At 45.6% G+C, this 21,004-nt stretch overlaps 1 protein-coding gene across 2 annotated transcripts; it reads right to left on the minus strand.

The window, feature by feature from the left end:
* Nucleotides 1-10,051: 10,051 nt before the first annotated feature.
* Nucleotides 10,052-17,399, minus strand: RNF4 (ring finger protein 4). Of its 2 annotated transcripts, none has more exons than XM_069795144.1 (5): nt 16,110-17,399; nt 15,514-15,634; nt 14,474-14,553; nt 10,686-12,103; nt 10,052-10,338 (listed from the first exon to the last, which is right to left on the minus strand). In XM_069795144.1, exons 1-4 carry the CDS (start codon nt 16,116-16,118, stop codon nt 12,071-12,073), a joined length of 243 nt encoding a protein of 80 aa, XP_069651245.1. In that variant the 5' UTR covers nt 16,119-17,399; the 3' UTR covers nt 10,052-10,338; nt 10,686-12,070. The 2 variants fall into 2 exon arrangements, with proteins under 2 accessions (XP_069651245.1, XP_069651253.1); XM_069795152.1 differs by having other exon boundaries at nt 10,686-12,023; nt 16,110-17,321.
* Nucleotides 17,400-21,004: the final 3,605 nt, after the last annotated feature.

Raw genomic sequence — 21,004 nt, forward strand, 5'->3', positions numbered from 1 at the left:
TGTTAGACACAGAAATTGTGTTAGCCTTGATGGAAGGAGGCTGAGCAAGCGTTTTGGAGTGGTCGGCCTACTTAATGACCTGTATGTATGTGCATGAGAAGTGGCAACTATATCATGCTGGGGTTGAAAATAAAAGTGAGTGATTCAAGGCACCAGGGTGACATTTGAACAAGGGCCAATATTCACTTTTCACACAGGGCTCTGGCTGCGAGTGCGGTGCAGGCAGGAGGGGATGCCGCAGGGTTGCTGCCGGCCTTAGCAGATGCCGTTAGACCCGCTCATGTGCCTGACCCACAGCTCCAGCGCTGAGAGGAACTGAAGGGGCTGTTGGAGCTAAAGGGCCGATCGCCAGAGCCTGCGCAGGAGATGGGGATCGGCAAAGTCAGCTCACCGGGCACAGGCGCAGCTGAGCATCCTGCAGGCGCTCTGGCCTGGTATACACCTACTCGTTAAATAGTTGCTCTGTTCTTAAGCTGAGTTGGGTAAATAATTTCTCAGCAGTTTCCTTTTTAAAAAAAAAAAAGAAAAAAGAAAGCTAACCAAGATACTTCACAAGTTCACACTAGTTGTTACACTGAACTGTTTCAGTGATGCAAAAACGCCCACCCACACTGAAATGGTTAATGTCAATATTTCAAAATTTTATTTTTACATAGGCCTTTAAAAAAGAATTTAAGGTTGTGAAAATTGTTTGTCTTGTTCACTGAAGAAATGTAAGAAACTATTTCAGATTAACAGGAAATTATTTCTTCCCTAATTTTTTTGAAGCTGCAGTGGATAAGCATGTTTACACAGCTCATATTTGCCAAGTTAGTGTGAAGTATGGCATGGTGACACTGAAGATGTGTTACAGTGACCAAGTCCTAAGAGAATATAAAGGATTCAGATGAAGAGATTTTAAATCCACACAGGAAGAAGATGGTGTCCGTCAGAGAGCCAGGCTGCCTGCAGAAGGAGTGAGAATATGTTGCAGCATATGTCAGGTCTCAGCTAAGGCAAATACATGGCTCAGTGGTTATGGCTTTTGGGAGCTATGTTACTTTTCAGTTAACCCTATCTAGACTTGAACAGATATGTCAGTCTGTTTCATAGATGTAAACCCAATTGAATTACAGTGTAAAAATAACGAAAAGGCCATATTCAAAGTTATCTATCAGGATGTGTAACGCTGACAAACAGCTGACTCTAATCACAGACTCCCCAAACTGCTGCTGGTCCAGGTAGCCATCACTTGCAAGGAGTAGAGCTCATGGAAATAACAGTGACCTTTCCTCTGAAACCCATCCTCCACTGCTCTCTGCCCCACTGACACCATACTGCACTTTCAGCTTCCTCATCTCTAACTAGCCTGTGCAGGCATGGGTGTTCATTCATCCAGCAGGTTTCGATGCCCATGACTATGCACCCTTTTCTCCAGCCTGGGTAAGAGCTGCCTGCACCATGCGAGGTGTCCCTGCCACCTCCTCCAGTCTTAATAGAATCACAGAATGGTTTGGGTTGGAAGGGACCTTAAAGATCATCTAGTTCCAACCCCCTGCCATGGGCAGGGACACCTTCCACTACACCAGGTTGCTCCAAGCCCCATCCAACCTGGCCGTGAACACTGCCAGGGAGGCGGCATCCACAGCTTCTCTGGGCAACCTGTTCCAGTGTCTCACCACCCTACCAGTAAAGAACTTCTTCCTTACATCTAATCTAAATCTACCCTCTTTCAGTTTAAGACTGTGACACCCTGTCCTATCACTACATGCCCTTGTAAAAAGTCCCTCCCCGTCTTTCCTGTAGGCCCCCTTTAGGTACTGGAAGGCTGCTAGAAGGTCTCCCTGGAGCCTTCTTTTCTCCAGGCTGAACAACTCCAGCTGTCAGCCTGTCCTCATAGGGGACGTGCTCCATCCCTCTGATCATCTTTGCGGCCCTCCTTTGGACTTGCTCCAACAGGTCCATGTCCTTCTTGTGTTGGGGGCCCCAGAGCTGGACACAGTACTCCAGGTGGGGTGTCACCAGAGCAGAGTAGAGGGGTAGAATCACGTACTTTTCCACCAAAGAGTGCATCTCCTCCAGCAAAGCACTGAGCATTTTTGGGTGGGAAGCTGCAGATGCACCTGGCAGAGCAGCTCAGCTGGGGGAAAATGGGGAACCCAGCTGGAGAAGGGGACCAAACCCCTCACTCACAGCCAAGGGACGCTGTCACAGGAGCTGCTCTTGCACGCTTTCCCCTGCTGAAGCGGTGACTTCTACCTCTCCACCTCATCAGCCCATGCCCTTCAGGGAGAGTGGCAACCGAACTTTTTAATGATCTGGACTCCCCTCAGCTCCAAAACCCCCAGGACTCATAGAAATGTCCCCCTCAGGAACGGGCCTATTGCCTACTTGGCCAAGTCAGGCCAGCGAAGGAACCCGATGTCTCCTCTGTGGCCAACACCAGCTTCCAGCCGCGCACGGGGACAGACTGCGGTGCTGCTGGCGAGGAACCGCAGGGAAAGCACCGACACATTTCGTACAAGAATACGGACGTTTTATCCTTAATCCTTAAGGGTCTTGAAAGATCAGGATAACTTTGGAGGGGTCGATTTGCAAATCCTAAGGCAGGCACAGGAGAGGAGGAAGCGCTTCTCCATGCAGTGGAGGGGCTCAGAGCAGATGCAAGCCAGCAGCACCTGGTTGCAGCCATGAGCTGGGCTGGCAGAGCACAATTACCCGAACTGGAATTTCTCCAGCACCCTGGGATTAACGATCAGGTTCTCATAAGAAGTGTCAGGATACCTATTACGTCCCCATAAATACTCAACAACATTTTAGAGAGTTAATTTATTTTCCTCTCCTCCTCTCTTCTTCTGCAATTTGCATTATCAGTTGCTAAATATATTACGGCATGCTTTACCCCGATTCACCGCTTCAAAGACCTCCCCGTAGCAATTTTGTAAGTAATTCGCTACTTGATCTTATAACTCCAACACATATTGTCAACCACAGGGATTTTATTTCAGTCCAAATCACCATCCTTTTGAAAGTTAATATCCATTATTTTCCTCTAGTAGATTTTCATCTGCTCTACAGCAGTAGAAAGAAAATATTTCAGTCTAACTGGAACTGTTAGGTGGAGATCTGTGTAATGGAGACATCCCAATGCTTCCCGTTAATCTCTCCGCTGGAGCTGAGGTCATTTGGAAAATTTGAGTTTTCACTTTGCTCATCTCTGATCTCTAATCTGAGGCATAGTTTCTTCCTCCACATGGACCCTAGAGTAAGCAGAGCCAATCATTGTTTAAACACATCCGGCATCTTACCTCCAGGAACAAAATATGATGTGAATTTATAGCGCAGCAGTCCTCAAATCCTCGCTGGCCCACGGGCAAGTGATGCAGTGGCATGCACCACAGCACCAGCAACCACCTTCTGTCACAAGAAAATCCATAGGATCCTGGCAGCTATGCGCAACAGCCAGCTTCAAGAAATCCCTGTTGTCTTGTCCACTGAGAACAGTCATGAAGCTGCCTTCCTACATTTGACCCTTTTGCAATACCAGTTGGATCTATATGAACCAAGTGTGCTAGCCCTCGGCAGGGTTCTTGGGAAAAATAGCTTTTGAGGTGGTCTTACGTCCTGAATACAGTCCGGTCTTTGCCCCTCCAAGTAGCAGCGGCAATATTTTATGGTGTTGGCAGACTCTTGTCTTTCCTCCAGCCAGAGGATGAGGAAAATGGCTTGTCTGGCCTTTGCTCGTGGACTGGTCCACACTAACAGTGCATCCGGCGAAGCCACAACTACAGCTCACGGGTGGTCAAGACCCCGACACGCCACGGCAAGGGAGCAGCCTTGGGGGGAAACACTGCTGCTCACCAGTCACCGCCTTGAAGGGTGCTCAGCTATTTGATAGAGGAATTAGTATGACAACAAAATAAATACGAATTAAAATCAGCATGAATTGAAATAAATCTGAGCTAGGAGGGGAGGAATTCCTCTCTGGGCCCAGCACAGTCGCTGACAAAGCCCCATGTGCTATGGTGTGGGGAAGTCAGCAGGAGCTGCGTGTTGTGGTATCGGTGTCCTGCACTGGACTATCACAGTTATAAATAAAAATGCTTTCTGAGGAAACACCTAGTTCTTGAAGAAAAATATTTTTCTTTTGAATTATGATGCCTCTGGGTAGCTCTTCATTTCTAGGCTTCCCAGAAAACTCTGAGAGGAGCCTTATTTACTTCTTCACAAGTATTTTGAGAATTTTTTCTTCAACGAGAGGCAGAAGGGCCTTCTCCTCCTAGGTCAGCAAGGTTTGCAACCAAGAGGGGCAGCATTAAGAGTACGAGCCACCACCACTACACTGCAAGGTCGCCAACCCTGAGTGTCCCTTCGGGGCTTGCGCCAGGCTGCACTTCTCCCTTTCCACCATCGGATACTTCCAGGGGCTGGGAAGCTCCCGGCAGGGTCCCAGCAGACACCACTGCTACGTTTAGTGCTAAATTCAAACTGCCCTTCTGTGAGTTGTATCATTTTGCTGTTCATCCGTCCACCGGTGTGTTGGCCAGGCATTTCTCCTCTTACCTCATCTGTAAGATGTAAGGTAAGATATTGGTGTGATGCCTGGCTCAAAGCTGAGTGCTGAAGAAAATGGAGAACCACAACTACACGTTCTAACGTTTGCCATTAACCTTGAACAATCCCTTCCTTCTCGTACTAGGCCTGTTATTGCAATATACTTCAATATACTAAATACTTGTGTTAAATCCTCTCTAACAGTTCCCTCATTAGGCTGAACAAAAGTCAGCTTTCTTCCATATGTCCCACCAAGATCCTTAATCATCTCTATTGTTTTTCTCTCGGCTTCCTTAATATTATCAGTACGCAGCTTAAACAGGAATTGCAAGCTTCATCATCTACTTTAATAACAAGTGTTCAATAATTGCAGGTATAATTATTCACAACACTGACAAAATTTGCTATTCACCACTAATTTCTTCAAATTACTGAAGGCATAAAGCAAAAATAGACTAGTTGGAAAGACATTCATTTCTAATCAAGTTTTGTTACTGTTGTTTAATGAACAAAATCTTTAACTGAGCATTCCAACAATATTTTGTTACAGTATAAGAAGAATGCCAACAGGATGCTGGGTTGCATCAACAAGGATTTTGGTTAGAAACACTAATCCCAGACCTCTGTCAGGGTGTCCGTCCACACCAAAACAGTGTGGCATCAGCCAACAACATATTCCCCCACCCTGATTTTATCCTATTTATATGTTTTGATTATTCCCACAACCAGAAAACAGGGAGACATGGCACATAACCCTGAACAAGGAATTGGCACGAAACCACATGCCCCTTGCGCTGTCACCTTCTCCTGTCCGTGAGGTCAGTGCATCCAAGGAGACATTTCCCAGGGGCAGGTCAGCGCTGGATGGTCTCTCCCGTGGGGTCCAGGGTGATGCAGCTGCAGCGCAGGAGGCAGGAGCAACGTAACTCGGTTTGGGGAGGTGAGCTCCAGCCCTGGGAACCCTGCCTGTCCAGGAACAAGCCAAAGCTGCGCTGTCAAACACCAGGCTTGCCCTAGCGACAGCCCCAAACTCTTCCTAAGTGTTGGATCTAAGCTAAAACAGGCACAGAGAGTTTTCTATCCTAGGGAACTGCACTGCGTCCTGGTCTGGCTAACCATGGCTCTGGGCATCGGTATGGTGTGGACTGGGGATGCGGGACATGAGCCCAGGACCGCAGGTATTTCCCAGCCTATAAACCCAACAACTTGCCCCAGGGATCTCTCAGGTATTAAGGGTACAGGCTTGTGGATATTTGCCAATTCAGATGTGGAAGCCCAGAGGGATGACTGAGGAGGTTAGAGTTGATAGTCTCACTCCTGTCCAGAGTATCCAAGCATTGCAAGTTCAGCTGTAAAATCAGCATATAGGATAGTATAGATATATAAAAGCATAAACATTTGATTTCAAAAGAGTGTCAAAATAAGCTTTTTCTAGGCATCCTAACAGATATGAAACAATAATAAAACCAATAAAATCCTACACACTATCTAGGTAGCAATGCTGAAGTATAACAAGAGTATACACAGCTTTACTTTCCATTTCTTTAATATCAAACCCATCCTACTTCCCTTCCATTTCCAAGGAGCTGCTGTGCACCCGACACAATTATTTCATTCCTCTCTTCAGATGAATAGGTATTGCCCTGCGAAACCCCACTGCTGCCAGAGGGAGCGGTGGGTTCGCAGCAGATCCAGCAAACCGGGTGCCAGCCTTTTCCCTCGGCGTCCCTGAACACATGGCAAACAACAGCCCCGCTTTCACAGGGGAGCAGGCTCCGAAACCAAGGCTCTGCCTGACTTCATGCCTGGGAACCAGGTGGCATCTCTCAAGTCACCAGCCTCCAACGCCGCTTGAATCGCTCCTCGCTGCTCCCCTCAGACAACGGCTCTGGGGGACAATTTGCAGCTCCTGCAGACGGCTGTAGAAGTTTATGGAATTGGCTGATTTTTGCTGGTCAAATAAAAAATTGGGTTTAGGGTCCAAGCACCTCCAGCTGGAAATCTCCTTCCTTTCTGAGTGATGGTGAATAGTCACACGGCCAAGCAGCACTGCTTTCCGCGCAATGCTCTCTACCTTCAAATACAAGAGGTAGGAGAAGGCGAAAATAAAAGGAACACTAGATGGCAAACCTAATAAACTATCTCCACTGACAGAGAGCCCTCGGTATGACAAAAGCTCTTCAAATATGTTTTAGCCAGAAGTGTCAGAAAATCAGTCTTTTGCAAGCATTTCTTCTAATTAGCTCTTTGCAATTCATGAGGCCTCGCGTTGAGCAGACAGCTCTCTTCCCCAGCGGAGTCCTGGCTGCTCCCGCAGCCCCATGCTCAATTTGCTCAGCTAAGGGGTACTAATGCTTCAATATGCAGCAGGCATTTTCTTAAATGTTAAGAGACTTAAACAAATTATAACCATCCTATAATTTGGCAGGTTAGAAAAGAAGCTTTTAAAGCGCCTTGTAAAATGAATGACTTAAACCTTCACCCCAGGCTATTTTTAAAATTCATTTGTCTGCACTCTGGCAAGGAGGAAGGCACAAATATATGCATGATCCATGTCAAAAATTTTGATTGCTGAATTAGTTAGAAATAAGCTACGATCTTTGAGGCTGTTAATAAATGATTCGGGGAAATGGTGTTGGAACATTGGTCGCTGAAATAGCCACAGCTTCATACCTTTCCTCCACAGAGGAAGAATTGGAGTGAGATTTATGGGGGAATTTGTGGCAAAAGAAAGAAGCTGTAACACACAAGCTCCTTGCAGCAGTGTTTTAACACCTAATTTACACGGTCCCTTCCGCTGCAATGCGTGCACTTTTAATCACGCTAATTATAAAGTGCCCACTTGTCATGATGCTGCAAACCAAGATATGCAAAAATAGCTACACAGGAGTTTGCATAAAAAAGGAATGCCGCTCCATCTACCCCATTGCACAAAGCCATGTGGCATCTATGCTACATGCCTCTGCCATCGGGAGTGGTGTGAACTCATGGAGCACAGCAAGGACCTTGTCTCAGTTGAGATCTTTGCAGCAGGGAGCATATTTGACCCGGCACCTTCAGATGCTCTGCAGGAGCGGAGGGCGATGAGCCAGAGGTTGCTTCTGCTCTGCCACTGTGTGTGCCACCAGGGATTGGGAAGGGTAGCAGAGGGTATGGGAGTAGGTATGGAAGGGAAGAATGCTTGCTAAAGGAAAAGAGGGCTAAACTACTGCTAGAGGAAGCAGAGGACCTTCACCTTCCCCAGGCAGCAAGGAGAATCTCTAGCTAGACTTAAATGCATTTTGTGCACTCCCTGGAAAACAAGTTTCCATATAAATAATTGAAATGTGTTTAAAATGGATGTCTGCAATTGCTTGTGTAGATAGAGCTCTGAGACCATTAATCCCTCGACCTCTGTTACCCCTATATTAAATCAATATCATAACCTGTGATTTTTCTGTGTAAAATTTTTAATGCTTATGTCTTGTTCATGCAATTTGAGAAAGGAAACAGGTTTAGAAATAAGCAGTTCCCCATTCACATTTTCATTCATAATGTATCTGCTTTTAACTGCCTTGCCTACAACCTGAAGGTAACATCTAATATGGAAAATAAAAATACACTAAGTCTGAATCTACAGTACGTGGGTAGCAGAGTTACTAGTGGGAAGTAAGGCTTTCAGGTTTACTTTGCTGGTGTAAACAAGGGCTTTACTGAATGAAACATGTTGCAACTCTTCAATATCTTTTTGAAATGGTCTTAGAGACCTCCATCTCATTCCTAACAAAACCGGAATAATGCACCACATCACCCCTGTATACATCCTCCACCACCAGCACAGGTGGGACCCCTCTCTGAAGTGACATGTCAGGGTAAAGAACTCTTGGACTGCATCTGGACACAGCACCGAAGACTCTCCTTGGGATGGATGGCAATCTCCTCTGGGAAGGCCCAGACGAGATATTCCTGATCCTCTTACCTTCCCAGAACCCTCAAAGAGAAATTGTAGGAGGACTTAGGATGTCAGAAAGAGTATGAAGCAGCTCTAAAGCATCTCACTGTTAGCAGGCCCTAAGTCAGCTGTAGGAAATATTAATTTGGTCTTCAGATGAAACAGAGCACCATACAAACAGCCAAGCTGGGTTTCACATCATCAGGCAAAAGAGAGATAAAAAGACATAAAATATTTGGAGGTTAAAACATCCTCACAAGCCCAGAGGCTTATCGCATGCTCTTGAACTAGAGAATAAAATAGATTTAAACAGAACATATGAAATTAGTACTCGCTGCCACCAAGTGTAGATCAGACACAATACAAGGACATATGTTTCTACAGTTAACAAAAGCTTCGTAGATAGCTTTGCATCACCTGTAAGCATCGCCCCAGAGCTGTGTCACCACCCTGTGAGACCCAACCCAGGCAAATCAAGGTTTAAGCTCTGCAACCAGAATGCAATGGCTCCTTGCAGCAGCTATGGGCCTCCTAGGCTGATCCATCTGACATGCACCAACGCTTATCCTTGGCGATTCCCCTTGGTGATTCCCCTTTGCTGCCTGGCTATTCACACACAACTGGGCGACAGCCACATCTCTGCACTTTCCTCTGTAGTTCCAACTTCTGGCTCATGATGCTCGAGTGCTGGTCCCCACTTCATTGCATCGGTCTCCACTCCAGCCCTCAGGGCCATCCTCCCCACTCATCTCACCCTTCAGTCCAGACACTGCGACACTGTGGGCATCCCCCAGATTACGTGTTCCACCTAACCTGTGGAACATGCTTCTTACCTGGCTTCCTAGCCCAGGACTGTGCTTCCCTAGTCCTGGACTTCAGCTTTACAAACTTTGGTATCTGGCTCATATTTCATATTTATCCCTTCTCCTCTCCAAAAATGTGATCTAGAGTAAGACCCCAAGAGAGACCAGCTTTCTGCAATTGCTGCCTGCTTTGTCCCACCAAAGCATCAAATCTGACTGCAGAGCAGAGGGTAGTTCTGATGGATCTGGTATTTCAGCAGAAGCAGACCAAGGGTTTAAATGAAGCGGCAAGGACTCACACATCACAACAGTCTATGAGTCTGCACAGCCTTCTGCTTAAAAAAACTGATTGCTGGTTAACAGCAGGTTATTTTATTGCATGACCTTGGCTGTCAATTTAATATGGATTTATGATAAAACGATCCATCGTTACAACTTATTCCACTTGGGCAAAGATGGTATGGCAGAAAGCAATGTAGTCATGAGCTTCTCACAGGATAAAAACAAAAGTGTAATGAAATGGCAAATTGGTCATCTGTATTTTGAAAGGTAACTATTCCATATCTGTATGCGACAGTGGGAATAATTTAGAGTAAGAAATAACAAAATATTCAGACCCCTCTTATTTAAGCATTAAAAAAAGTAGAAGGAAATGGATTAGCTGCTTCCTTTCTGATATAGGCTGCTGGTCTACTTTAGAGACAGTCACAAATTTAACATTATAACCAGGGACATAACAAGAAGCAGCTTGGACCATAAAAAAAGCTGTCTATATAGGTACAAGTTATTCTCCAAAACCCAAAAAGAATCAGTTTTATTTGGATGTGTGGACAACCTGCTGCTCTTTAAATCTTCAGAGCACTGAAAACATGACATTTTCCCCCAAAATCCTGCTGAGTCTGTCCTGAGAAAGAGAAGTACTCATATATAAATGGGATGATACTGTCTGTGAGTGAGTTTCTTCCTGCAGGTTGGGCAAGAGTTGGCGTTCCTAAGGGAATCGCGGAGGCACTGGCTGCAGAAGACATGGCCGCATTTAGTTGACACAATCAGTCGTCCGCTTTGCACAATCTGGAAGAAAAGAAGCCACAACAGGTATTTGGGGTACAGAATTCAGCTTTGCTGGTCTGCTGGCACCAGGCTAATAGGCCTTGGACTATCTGGAAACGGTACATGACTACTTGAATAATAAGGAACCCAAAGATCCTCCAGTGCCATCGTGGAAAGTGTTTCGCCCTCTACATACACCACTAAGAAATGACTCTGGGTTACAAGCTAGTTTCACCGGCAAACCAAGGTCTGTACTTCAAGCCAGCTGTCTGTAGCCTCCCACATAACCCAACAGAGTTTCACAGCACACCCTCTGCCCCGTTCTCCCTTCGACAAAAAAGAAACAACGACAACACGTGGATCCTTACCTCTGAGTAGCCATCCATGCAAATCGGACAGCTAACGGTACCAGACGGCCTTGCGGTAGAGAACAAAACCAGAAAGAACATGCATCCATTAATTTCACCGTACACTGAGGGTTACCAATACATAAAACATCACGTAATCATCCGACTGCACAGACCAGCTGTGATGCATTTCATCTGAAGATCCCTGCGTACCTTCACCTCTCTCAAGCTGTTGCATTCATTAAGCAGTTAGGGTCTGCCTTACCTAAAGGAAACAGCATCTTGGTTTTCATTAGGGGAGGATGCAGCCAGTCACCCTGCTCTGTTATTAGAAATAACAGCACTCTATAGTGCTGTGCAGTATACGTATGGCAGTCTTCACCTTCCACAGGACAAAACCAAGAGTTTTGTAACAAAAGCATCTAGCTGTCCTTCAGAAACTATTCATTCTAGAAGTGAAAGAGGTTGTCAGAAATTAAAACATCCCCTATTCTAATTTAGGGCAACATCCCAGCCCAGTAACATATTCATACCAGGAACTCCTTCCTTATAAAATGTGTGATTATATGAAGCATATGAAGCATATTGTCAGACTGTTTGGCTTTGTCTTTTATGTATTGCAAGCATTTCAGCGTATCTCAAGCCGTACTGCGAGATACATTAGATAAGGATTTCACAAACAACAGAACAAAAGTTTGTTTGGGGGTTTTGGGGGTTCTCTTCTAGAAATGCAATTATATTTTAGGTCTAAAGTTTTTGCATAGCAATCAAAGAGAACCCAGAAGCTTGGAAGAAATCGATTTCTACTGTATATCAAAAATGAGATTTTAGAAAGACACTTTATCTTTCACATACACATCATTGTCTCTTGGTTCATCTTCATCATCGCTAATCAGTATACAGATATGGAACCTTGGCTGGCCTCTTAGTCTGCAATCTCTCCTTTCTTGTTGATTCTCTGTAAGTTAAAATTGGTGAGTTAGCTATATTATAAAACATATAGCCCTGGAACTATCCTTGAAATGTATGATTATAAACAGTCTGTAACTTTCCCTTTAGTTATTTCACTGCAATGGAGGCTAAAAAAGCCTTTCAACATTTTCTTTATTCAAAGCAGGTATTCCAGTGCTAATTAAAATTATCATCATCTTTGGGCTTACAGAAATTCTGTATTTGGAAAATAAGAAACACATATTTTGAGCAGCTTTGATCTATTCTATTTCAGATATTTTCTACAAGCTCCGATAGTGACCATCAAACACAGATTGGATCTGTTCTCTGAGACACTGGCCAGCCAGATACTTTAGCACTGTGCTTTGTCTTTTGGTAAATGCAGTTTCAATCCATGCTGCCCAGGTTCTTTGGAAAAGACAAAAATAAAATTTGAGTTTAGGCCAATTCCATTATCAACTGTAAAACGTCAACTTACCTTCAACAATCTTGCATCAACATATGTGGGAAGGGAGAGAAAAGAAAATACGATTAGACTTTGGCGTGCACCTCTAGCGTTACATACAAACACCAGACAAGCTAAGCAATTACAACGAAACAACCTGAGAAGGGTAGGATATCACTCTCTTAGTTTGATGAAGAATGTTAGAAGTAGTAGTAAATTAGCTGCTGCTCTGAAAATAAGGAAGGGGTTGCTTCTGGTTCTGCTCACACTGCTGCAAAGGCACAGAAATGGAGGCAGCTTACGAACCACCTGAACACCCTCCTCCCTGCTCCTCAGTTTCAGGACCCTAATCCGATTTAGGCTGGAGGACATTCTTTCCCTCTCCCTCCCCCAAACAGGCCAATTCAGGTGGGACAGCCATAAACACTTCATCTTAGATTAACAGCTGCTGGAGAAAAAAAATCCCAAACCAAAAACCCACTGTTGTCTTTGCTGGAACTACAGCTGGGGCAATGCGGGCGACGTTGCAAAGTTTGAGGCCGTTCCTTTGCAAAGGGCTCAGGAACAATCCCAGCAGGAGATACCCCCAGGAGAGGCCACTGCTGCTTGTTTCAGGTTTGCACGTCAGCAGTGGCATCCCAGAACTGAGGTTATAAGCTACACTGTGGACTGGATCGAATACTATTCCAGCTTTAAAAATAGCAGTAAAAAAAGCAGATTTTTTTTAAAGACTTCTTGGAGTAATAAACTTGTGGTTTAACCCCAGCCAGCAACTAAGCACCACACAGCCTCCCACTCACTCCCCCTCAACCCCGTGGGATGGGGGAAAGAATGGGGGAAAAAAAAAAAAACAAAACGTAAAACTCGTGGGATAAGAACATTTTAATAGAACAGAAAGGAAGAAACTAGTAATGATAACGCTAATAAAACGACAATAGCAATACTAAAAGGATTAGAATATACAGGTGATGCACAGTGCAATGGCTCACCACCCACCAACCGATGACCAGTTAGTTCCCGAGCAGCGATCCCTCCCAGCCCCGCTCCCCCCAGTTTATATACTGGGCATGACATCACACGGTATGGAATACCCCTTTGGCCAGTTGGGGTCAGCTGCCCTGGCTGTGTCCCCTCCCAACTTCTTGTGCCCCTCCAGCCTTCTTGCTGGCTGGGCATCAGAAGCTGAAAAATCCCTGACTTAGTCTAAACACTACTGGGCAACAACTGAAAACATCAGTGTGTTATCAACATTCTTCTCACAGTGAACCCAAAACACAGCACTGTACCAGCTACTAGGAAGACAATTAACTCTATCCCAGCCGAAACCAGAACTAGTTTGTACCACGGTCAGCTGCAGTTGCGCTTGGCATCTCTCTGACAGGAGTACCTTCAACTGACATTGCAGCTAAACACTTCATATTTGTCAAGTCACAGACTGTTACCTCCTTCGCTTTTTATTTAAGTCATTCGCCTGGATCTTTGATACAGCTATCATAGCTTCAGCTTGAAATTGCATCTCCTTATGTTACAGTAGCCGTACACATGTATTCTCCCCAAGTTCTGGAGCAGCTAGCTATTTTAGATTGCTCTGCCACTATCGGGCAGTGATACTCATAGACGTTGATGCATTCATAGGCCCATTTGGGGTTGAACGGGAACTGTCTAAAGTGGCAAATCAAAGCCGTGTTTTAACCCTTTAAGCCAGGCTACTTATTGAGATGCCAGAAGACAAGCCCAGACGATGACTTTTTGAATATCTAAGGCCTTGGTAAACTACAACCCAAACCCAAACCTCAGAAGGATTAAGTTTTACTTCTGCATTCATGACATCCGCTGCCTTTTACTGTACAGATCTTCAACTAGAGGTCAAATACGCATTTCAACAGAATTCTTCCATGCCTTAGCATTCAGTCTTCCACATTCCTCAAGCTTAGTACTTGTCCGTAGGATGCTTCATCAACATTCATGACTGCGCCATGACGAGTATACCAGACTTCCTCTGATCCTTAGACTAACACTTAGTGAACGAGGGGTCTACATCCTTACAGAATGTCATACCTGAAAGGCATTTATCACCATGTCTGTGCAATGAAAAGGCACAGGATCACCTCTAGACTGCTTAAACTGGTTACACTTTTTGTATAGACATTTAACCAGCAATTCTTCAAGAAAAGTACCCATGCACATTCACAACAGCCTGGGAAAACAGGGCGGTACTGCGGTGCCCAAGAAGGGCTTTGCTAAGCTCCAGCTCCAGAGCAGCTTCTCTGTTGACCTGTAACGCATGGCTTTCATGCCATGCCAAGTCAACTTCGAACTTAAAACTTATCCTTGAAGTCAGATGCTATCAGGGAGCACAACACAGACCTAACGTGACCACAAGGTTTAGATAAGCGCGCTATTCACTACTTACCACAACAGAATCATTGTGAGTTAGGTCAACGACTACAGGATCAGAAGATTCACATGTGAGATCTACTACTTCCTCACCAGCTTAAAAACAGAACATTAGAGACAAGATGAGAGACGGAAGAGGAGTAAAATTGCCTGCCACTGTGGAAGAGGCTGAGGTATGATTCAACCTTGCCCCATCCCTCTCCTCTGCAGCAACATATCCAACATTTCGCTCAAGCTTTGCCCTCAGGAGTCCACACAGGGCATTACCACGCTGCCTTCTGCAAGTTGCAACGCAAGAGGAACAGCGGCTGAGCTCCTCATACAGTTCTGTTGTATGACAACAGCTTGCAGGAGGTACGCAGCAACAGATTATTCATCTAACACTGCAGAATGTCTATCACACAGAATAAAACACAAATCATATAGGATATAATAATTTTACTGTACCTTGCTGTAAATGTTCCTGTCTCATGTCTCTTCCAGCCTTTCATAGTCAAATGCACAGCAAATACTGGAAAAGCCATATAATTGCCTGGAGGCCAACAATTACTTTTAATCTTTCCTAGGATTCCAGGTGGCAATTTCAATATCTATTTAGGAGGTCAAGGAGGCTTCTGAAGTCCTGATACTTCATCCAAAAAAGGACTGACCAAGTACTGCCTCTCCCTTGAGGGACAAGGCACAACTAACAAACTTCTCGTTACCTTCTTAAAACTTGGGAGTTCCCAAACTTAGTTTGCCACTGTCTCTAGCAGCAGCTGCAGTGACTCGCAGCTTGTCAGACTAGACACTCAGATGTTTGACCTGCACTTGAGTCCCTTTCCCACACAACTCATCTATCACCAGTGCTGAATGTATCGCATCTCAGTAACAAACTACAACAGCTCTCAGTAGGCTTGTTGTCTACAGGTGCCATACTAGATGCTTTTTAAAAGAACAGCTTTCCCTTCCTCCCCAGTAAAGGGCCTAGAAACAGGAAAAAAACCCACACGTTGAGTGGAACCCCAACCCTCCAGAAGCAACTCGTGTTCTTACCAAGTTGAAAAGAAAGCTTACCACTTTCTTCAAGTTCTATTGGCTCTGCTTCTGAAGCCATTTCTGTGGTTGAAGCCATCAACCTGTTTCGTTTCCGAGCTTGCCTAGAATTAACTGCTCCTCCACGGCGCTTTCGTTGAGTCTAAGGGAGAACAAAGCCTTAGCACCTTCTTTAAGAGGAATATTAATGTGGCCCTCATCTCTGCAGCACCGACGAAAGCACACGGGGATACACAAAACCCTCCCCGGCAAGGCTGTCATTGGCATCACATGGTGGTATGGGTCACCCCTACGCGAATGCATCGCACCAGGGAAAAGACATCACCCCAGACCTTTACCAGCTGGGTCACAAAGCAAAAACATATCGTGAGGGTTTGCAAATGAGAAGACTAGTTCACAATGAGATCAGGTTTCTGCTCACACTGCAAGCATTTCTGAACTACTGCTAGCACCTAGAGAGACTAAAAATCTTAAGTATCACCGAACATGAAGTTACATGAGGTTTTTATATGCTTATGTTCCAGCATGTTTACCACAAACTCTTAACAACATTTGTAGAGGTACCATAAACAACAGGTTTTAAGAATCAGGTTTGCATCAAGTACTAAAATACTTACTGTGCTCATGGCGTTTCTTGATCTAAAACCACAGAGAGAGAGGTACAAATATCAAAAAATTAATTGCAAGGAAGCTGCAAGTATCAACTCCTTATATTCCTTTAGGTAGCACACTGTTAAAAAAGTCCAGATTTCTCAGGGTCTGAGAACGATGTTCTTCCGACCCTGTAAGAAAAGAACAGAGAAGATTACCTCTGTGTAATGCTTGTTCTCTCAAATACACCCCCCTCTCCAAGATTCCTATTCCTGAATCACCAGTTTCTGTCCAAAGCTAGAGGAGAAGTCCCAGAGTTTGGTCATTGAGCCTCGGACACCTACAGCTGGGCCTGAAGCCTCAGCCATTCTTGCTCATCTCCTAAGGTAAACACCAGAATAGCTCATTTATTAGCGGACTAGAAAAATACTAAGGAATCCCAATTCAGTTGAACTGAAAGCAACGGATGGACTCTCGAGGCAGTGTTTGTGTGGTACTGAACTCTTAAAGCTTGGTCATGGTAAAATTATCGTGTGTGCAACATACACTGAGGAGCTGGGCAGATGTTGTAGGAGGCCCCCATACAAGGCAGATAACTAATTTCGAAAGAGAAAGCATTACAAATTAGCAGGGAAAGTATTTTCTTTAATAGAAGTAGTAAAGTGGTTATAAAGTCTAGGAAACAAGCCCACAAGACAACTTGCATTTTACTGCACAAAAGACCAAAGTCCTTAACAGACAACTCAATGTCCAACGACAGATCCTACAGAAATCTTTGCTCCAAATTAATCTTAAAAAAAAAAATCACCTCTTGACACACAGCTGCTCATTCATCCAGGGGTCTGGAACCATCTAGAATTCTCTACCTCCAAATGTTTTTAACAAGTCTGACAGCACAGAAGCCCTGGCAAGCCTTAAAACTAGTGAAGTAATGTAATCCAAAGATAAGTCTTACTAGAAGGCCTATCCCCCCGCGGTGAAACAAAAGAAGGCGGCAAGGCAGAAATGCACTTGCTCCCGATACTGACCTTGCCCTACACTGCAAAGACCAGGACACAGCCCTTCAGAGAGAGGGCACAGCCAGGAACAGGCCAAAGATGCTCCCTGAGCTGTGACAAGGCAGACCTCGGCGGGCACGTGGGAGGACAGGCATACGCAGGACCATCCACTGCTTTTTGCGACAAAGCCGCTTGACTACTTGAGTCCTCCGTGGTCCCGAAAAATCTAGAAGACTTAGCTCACTGCTCTTGTCACAGTTCTGGATAATTACATCAGCTGAAAAGGTGCAAATTCCTGCAGATGGTAGAGGCCCTTGTCTACTCTGTGTAGACCATGAACATCGTTGTCCCAGAAAAGGGATGGTAAGGGGCCACTGTCAAGGTGTAGGCATCTTGTTATGGCCTCAAAGACAAAAGGAAACAATGCCAAATGCCAGATTTCTGGAGTTGGGGCTTTCCAGGCAATTAGTCTTCTCTAAACAAGAGTTGTAGGGACTTCAGGCAAGACCTGACAAGAGCACCAATGACCACAGAAACACATCATCTAAAAGCATAAAATAAAATCTCTCCCCTGGCTCCCCCCTCCCCCTTTTTTTAGCCTATGTCAGTAGAAAGCTCAAAACTAATTAGCAGGCTATTAACCTGTTCTCAGATTAAGAACCACTGAGACCATGCAGTGGGATGGAATGGCACTGGCAATCATAACCTTGAGTTAAAGGAAGCCTGACTGATATTTTTCCTCGTAAACTTTCTCTCTGTATTTCTTCAGTCACAAATCTTCAAGCCCAGAGATATATTTACGCACAGTTCTAAGCAACGCAATACGCCATTCGCCAATTTTCTCCCATTTTTTCATTTTAAAAGTCTCACTGGATTGCAAAGGCTAAAGGAGAGCCAAAGAAAACATTGGACCAATGCTTGTTGAAGATGGTCACCTGACTAATAGAGATGAAGACAAAGCAGAGGCATTGGATACTTTTTCTTTGTCTCAGTCTTCAATAACACTGATAGACGTTCAGCTGCCCAGTCCTCTGAGTCGGAGGACCACGAGTGCAGGAGCAGTGACTTTCTATTCGTGGACACCGACACTGTAAGGGACCAGCTGTATCACCTGAATGTTCACGAGTCCCTGGGGCCTGATGGGATTCATCCCAGCGTACTGAAGGAGCTAGCGGATGTTACGGCAGGGTCCCCTCTCGATCATCTGCCAAAGGTCTTGGGAGTCTGGGGAGGTCCCCGCTGACTGGAAGCTAGCCAGTGTTATTATTCCAAACTCAAAAAGGGCATGAGGGAAGCCCCAGGGAACTACAGACCTGTTAGTCTAACCTCAGTTCCTGGAAAAATGATGGAGAAGATGATACTGAATATGATTGAAAGGCATTTAAAGAACAATGCAATCATCAGGCACAGTCAACACGGGTTCACAAAGGGAAAGTCCTATTTAACCAATTCGATATTCTTCTATGATAAGGTCACCCACCTCGTGGATGAAGGGAAGGGAAGGCAGCGGCTGTAGTTTCCTGGATTTTAGTAAGGCTTTTGATACCGTCCCTCACACCATCCTTCTGGACAAGTTGTCCAGCTGTGGGATGAGCAGGTTCGTGGTGCGCTGGGTGAAGAACTGGCTGAAGGGCAGGACACAAAGGGTTGTAGTGAGTGGGGCTACATCTGGGTGGCGACCGGTCACCAGCGATGTTCCTCGGGGCTCAGTCCTAGGGCCGGTTCTGGTAAATGTATTTATCAATGATCTGGGTGCGGGAGTTGAACGCACCATTAGCAAGTTTGCTGATGACACCAAACTGGGAGGTGCTGTTGATCCTCTTGAGGGACAAGAGGCCTTGCAGAGGGATCTACTTAGATTGGAGCACTGGGCTGTGATTAATGGGATGAAATTTAACAAGTCCAGCAGGAATGCTGGATTGTGCACCTAGGATGGAGTAACGCCAAGGGGCACAAGTATAAATGGGGAGAGGAGTGGCTGGAGAGCAGCCCTGCAGAAAGGGATCTGGGGGTGCTGGCCGACAGCAGTGTGCCCCAGCAGCCGAGAGGGCAAACCCCATCCTGGGGTGCATCAAACACCGTATATATAACCAGCTGCCCAAAAGAGGCGATTGTCCCGCTGTACTCAGCATCGGTGCGGCCTCACCTCGAGTACCGCCTGCTGTTGTGGGCTCCACAATTTAAGAAGGATGTGAAGGTCCTTGAATGCGTCCCGAAAAGAACAACAGAGCTGGTGAAAGGGCTGGAAGGAATGTGCAGTGAGGAGCGGCCGAGGACACCGAGTTTGTCTAGTTTGGAGAAAAGGAGGCCAAGGGGCGACCTCCTTGCTTTCTGCAGCTTCCTGAGGAGGGGACATGGAGAAAGAGGTGCTGAGCTCTTCTCCCTGGGATCCAGGGACAGGACGCCTGGGAACGGCTCAAAACTGCACAAGGGCAGGTCGAGACTGGACATCAGGCAGCATTTCTTTACTGAGAGGGCGGTCAAACCCTGGAACAGGCTTCCTGGAGAGGTGGCCGATGCCCCAAGCCGGTCAGTGTTTAAGAGGCATCTGGACAACGCCCTTCACAACATGCTTTAACTTTTGGTCAGCCTTGAAGTGGTCAGGCAGTTGGACTGCATGATCATTGTAGGTCCCTTCCAACTGAAAATATACTAAAATTTAAGTCAACATCCCTTTTTTTTTTACTTAGACTACTTATTATGTACCAGGCTCAACACAGAACCCCCTCCCCCAATATGATCCTTATCAGGTTTGATGAATTCATTTACCTGTGTAGTTACTCAACAGGTTTTCTCACAAATGTGAGCAAATTGCCTTATGTTGTCACCTGGGACGTAGAAGACTAAGGCTCAGAGTTCACTCCCTACCACAGAACGCTGGGAACTGACTTTCAGTCTCCTGCTTCCTCAGCACAGGACTCGCCTAGGCAACCACTTCTGTAACATTCCGTGTCCAGATAATGTGAGTTCTCTTTGCACACTCATTTTGAACCACTGCAGAACAGTAGGTAGCCCCCTTCCTTCCAGAAAGTAAAGCTGTTTCCCAGCATAGCCAGAACTAGGGCAGAGAGGGTAGGAAGAACAACACAACCAGAAGATGCAGAAAGGCATCAGTCTGCTGCAAACTATGATCAGCAGAAAACATGCACACTTAATAACGAGTGTTATTAGCAGCAACATAATTCCAAAGAACACATCTACTCACACAGCAGCTGTTCAGAGCCCTCATAAAACACTTGTTCTAAGACTGATTGAATAAATAAGATTTCCAGTAGACCTCTGATGTAGTGCATTTGCATAGGCAAACAATCCTGGTGAACACATGCTGCTTAAGTTGCTTATACATACATACCTACCTACCTAAATGGCCTGCCTGAATAGAAACTTTCTTTCCCTTCTCCTTATTGTGGAGAAACTTCATTAAAAATGAGCAAGAAAGGCAAGAGGGAAAAGAAAGGAACTTCATGGCAACAGCACCTATTTGGAGAAGAGATAAAATAAGCTTGCTTTATGATGTTTTTCAAAGCACTATGTGCCTGGTCATAGGCACAACGCCTCAGCATTCCTCCTCACCCTCTCCCCAGCACGGTGCTTCCTACACGACACATGCGTGCAACAGGCAACACGAGCTTCATCAACAACTTAACAGCGGGGAGATGCCCCAACACCCCGCCATCCTCTAAAGCGAGCCCTCTCTGTCGCTGGCCCCCGGGCTCCCCCCACCCACGAGCCCACCTCTGCATCCCCCCGCTCGCCCAGTCTCAAGCAGGACTGCACTGTCACCCCCTCATCCCTCCTGTCCCAGACAGCACTGCTCTCCTTTTCCCCATACAACGCACAATGGCCAAAAAAACTAAAGGGTTTGGGTATTTGGGATTTCCTGCCCCCCACTCCAGATCAATTAATACGGTGCAATTAAAAGA

The sequence above is a fragment of the Haliaeetus albicilla genome, chromosome 1 (genome assembly GCF_947461875.1).
Source record: "Haliaeetus albicilla chromosome 1, bHalAlb1.1, whole genome shotgun sequence".
Classification (NCBI taxonomy): domain Eukaryota; kingdom Metazoa; phylum Chordata; class Aves; order Accipitriformes; family Accipitridae; genus Haliaeetus; species Haliaeetus albicilla.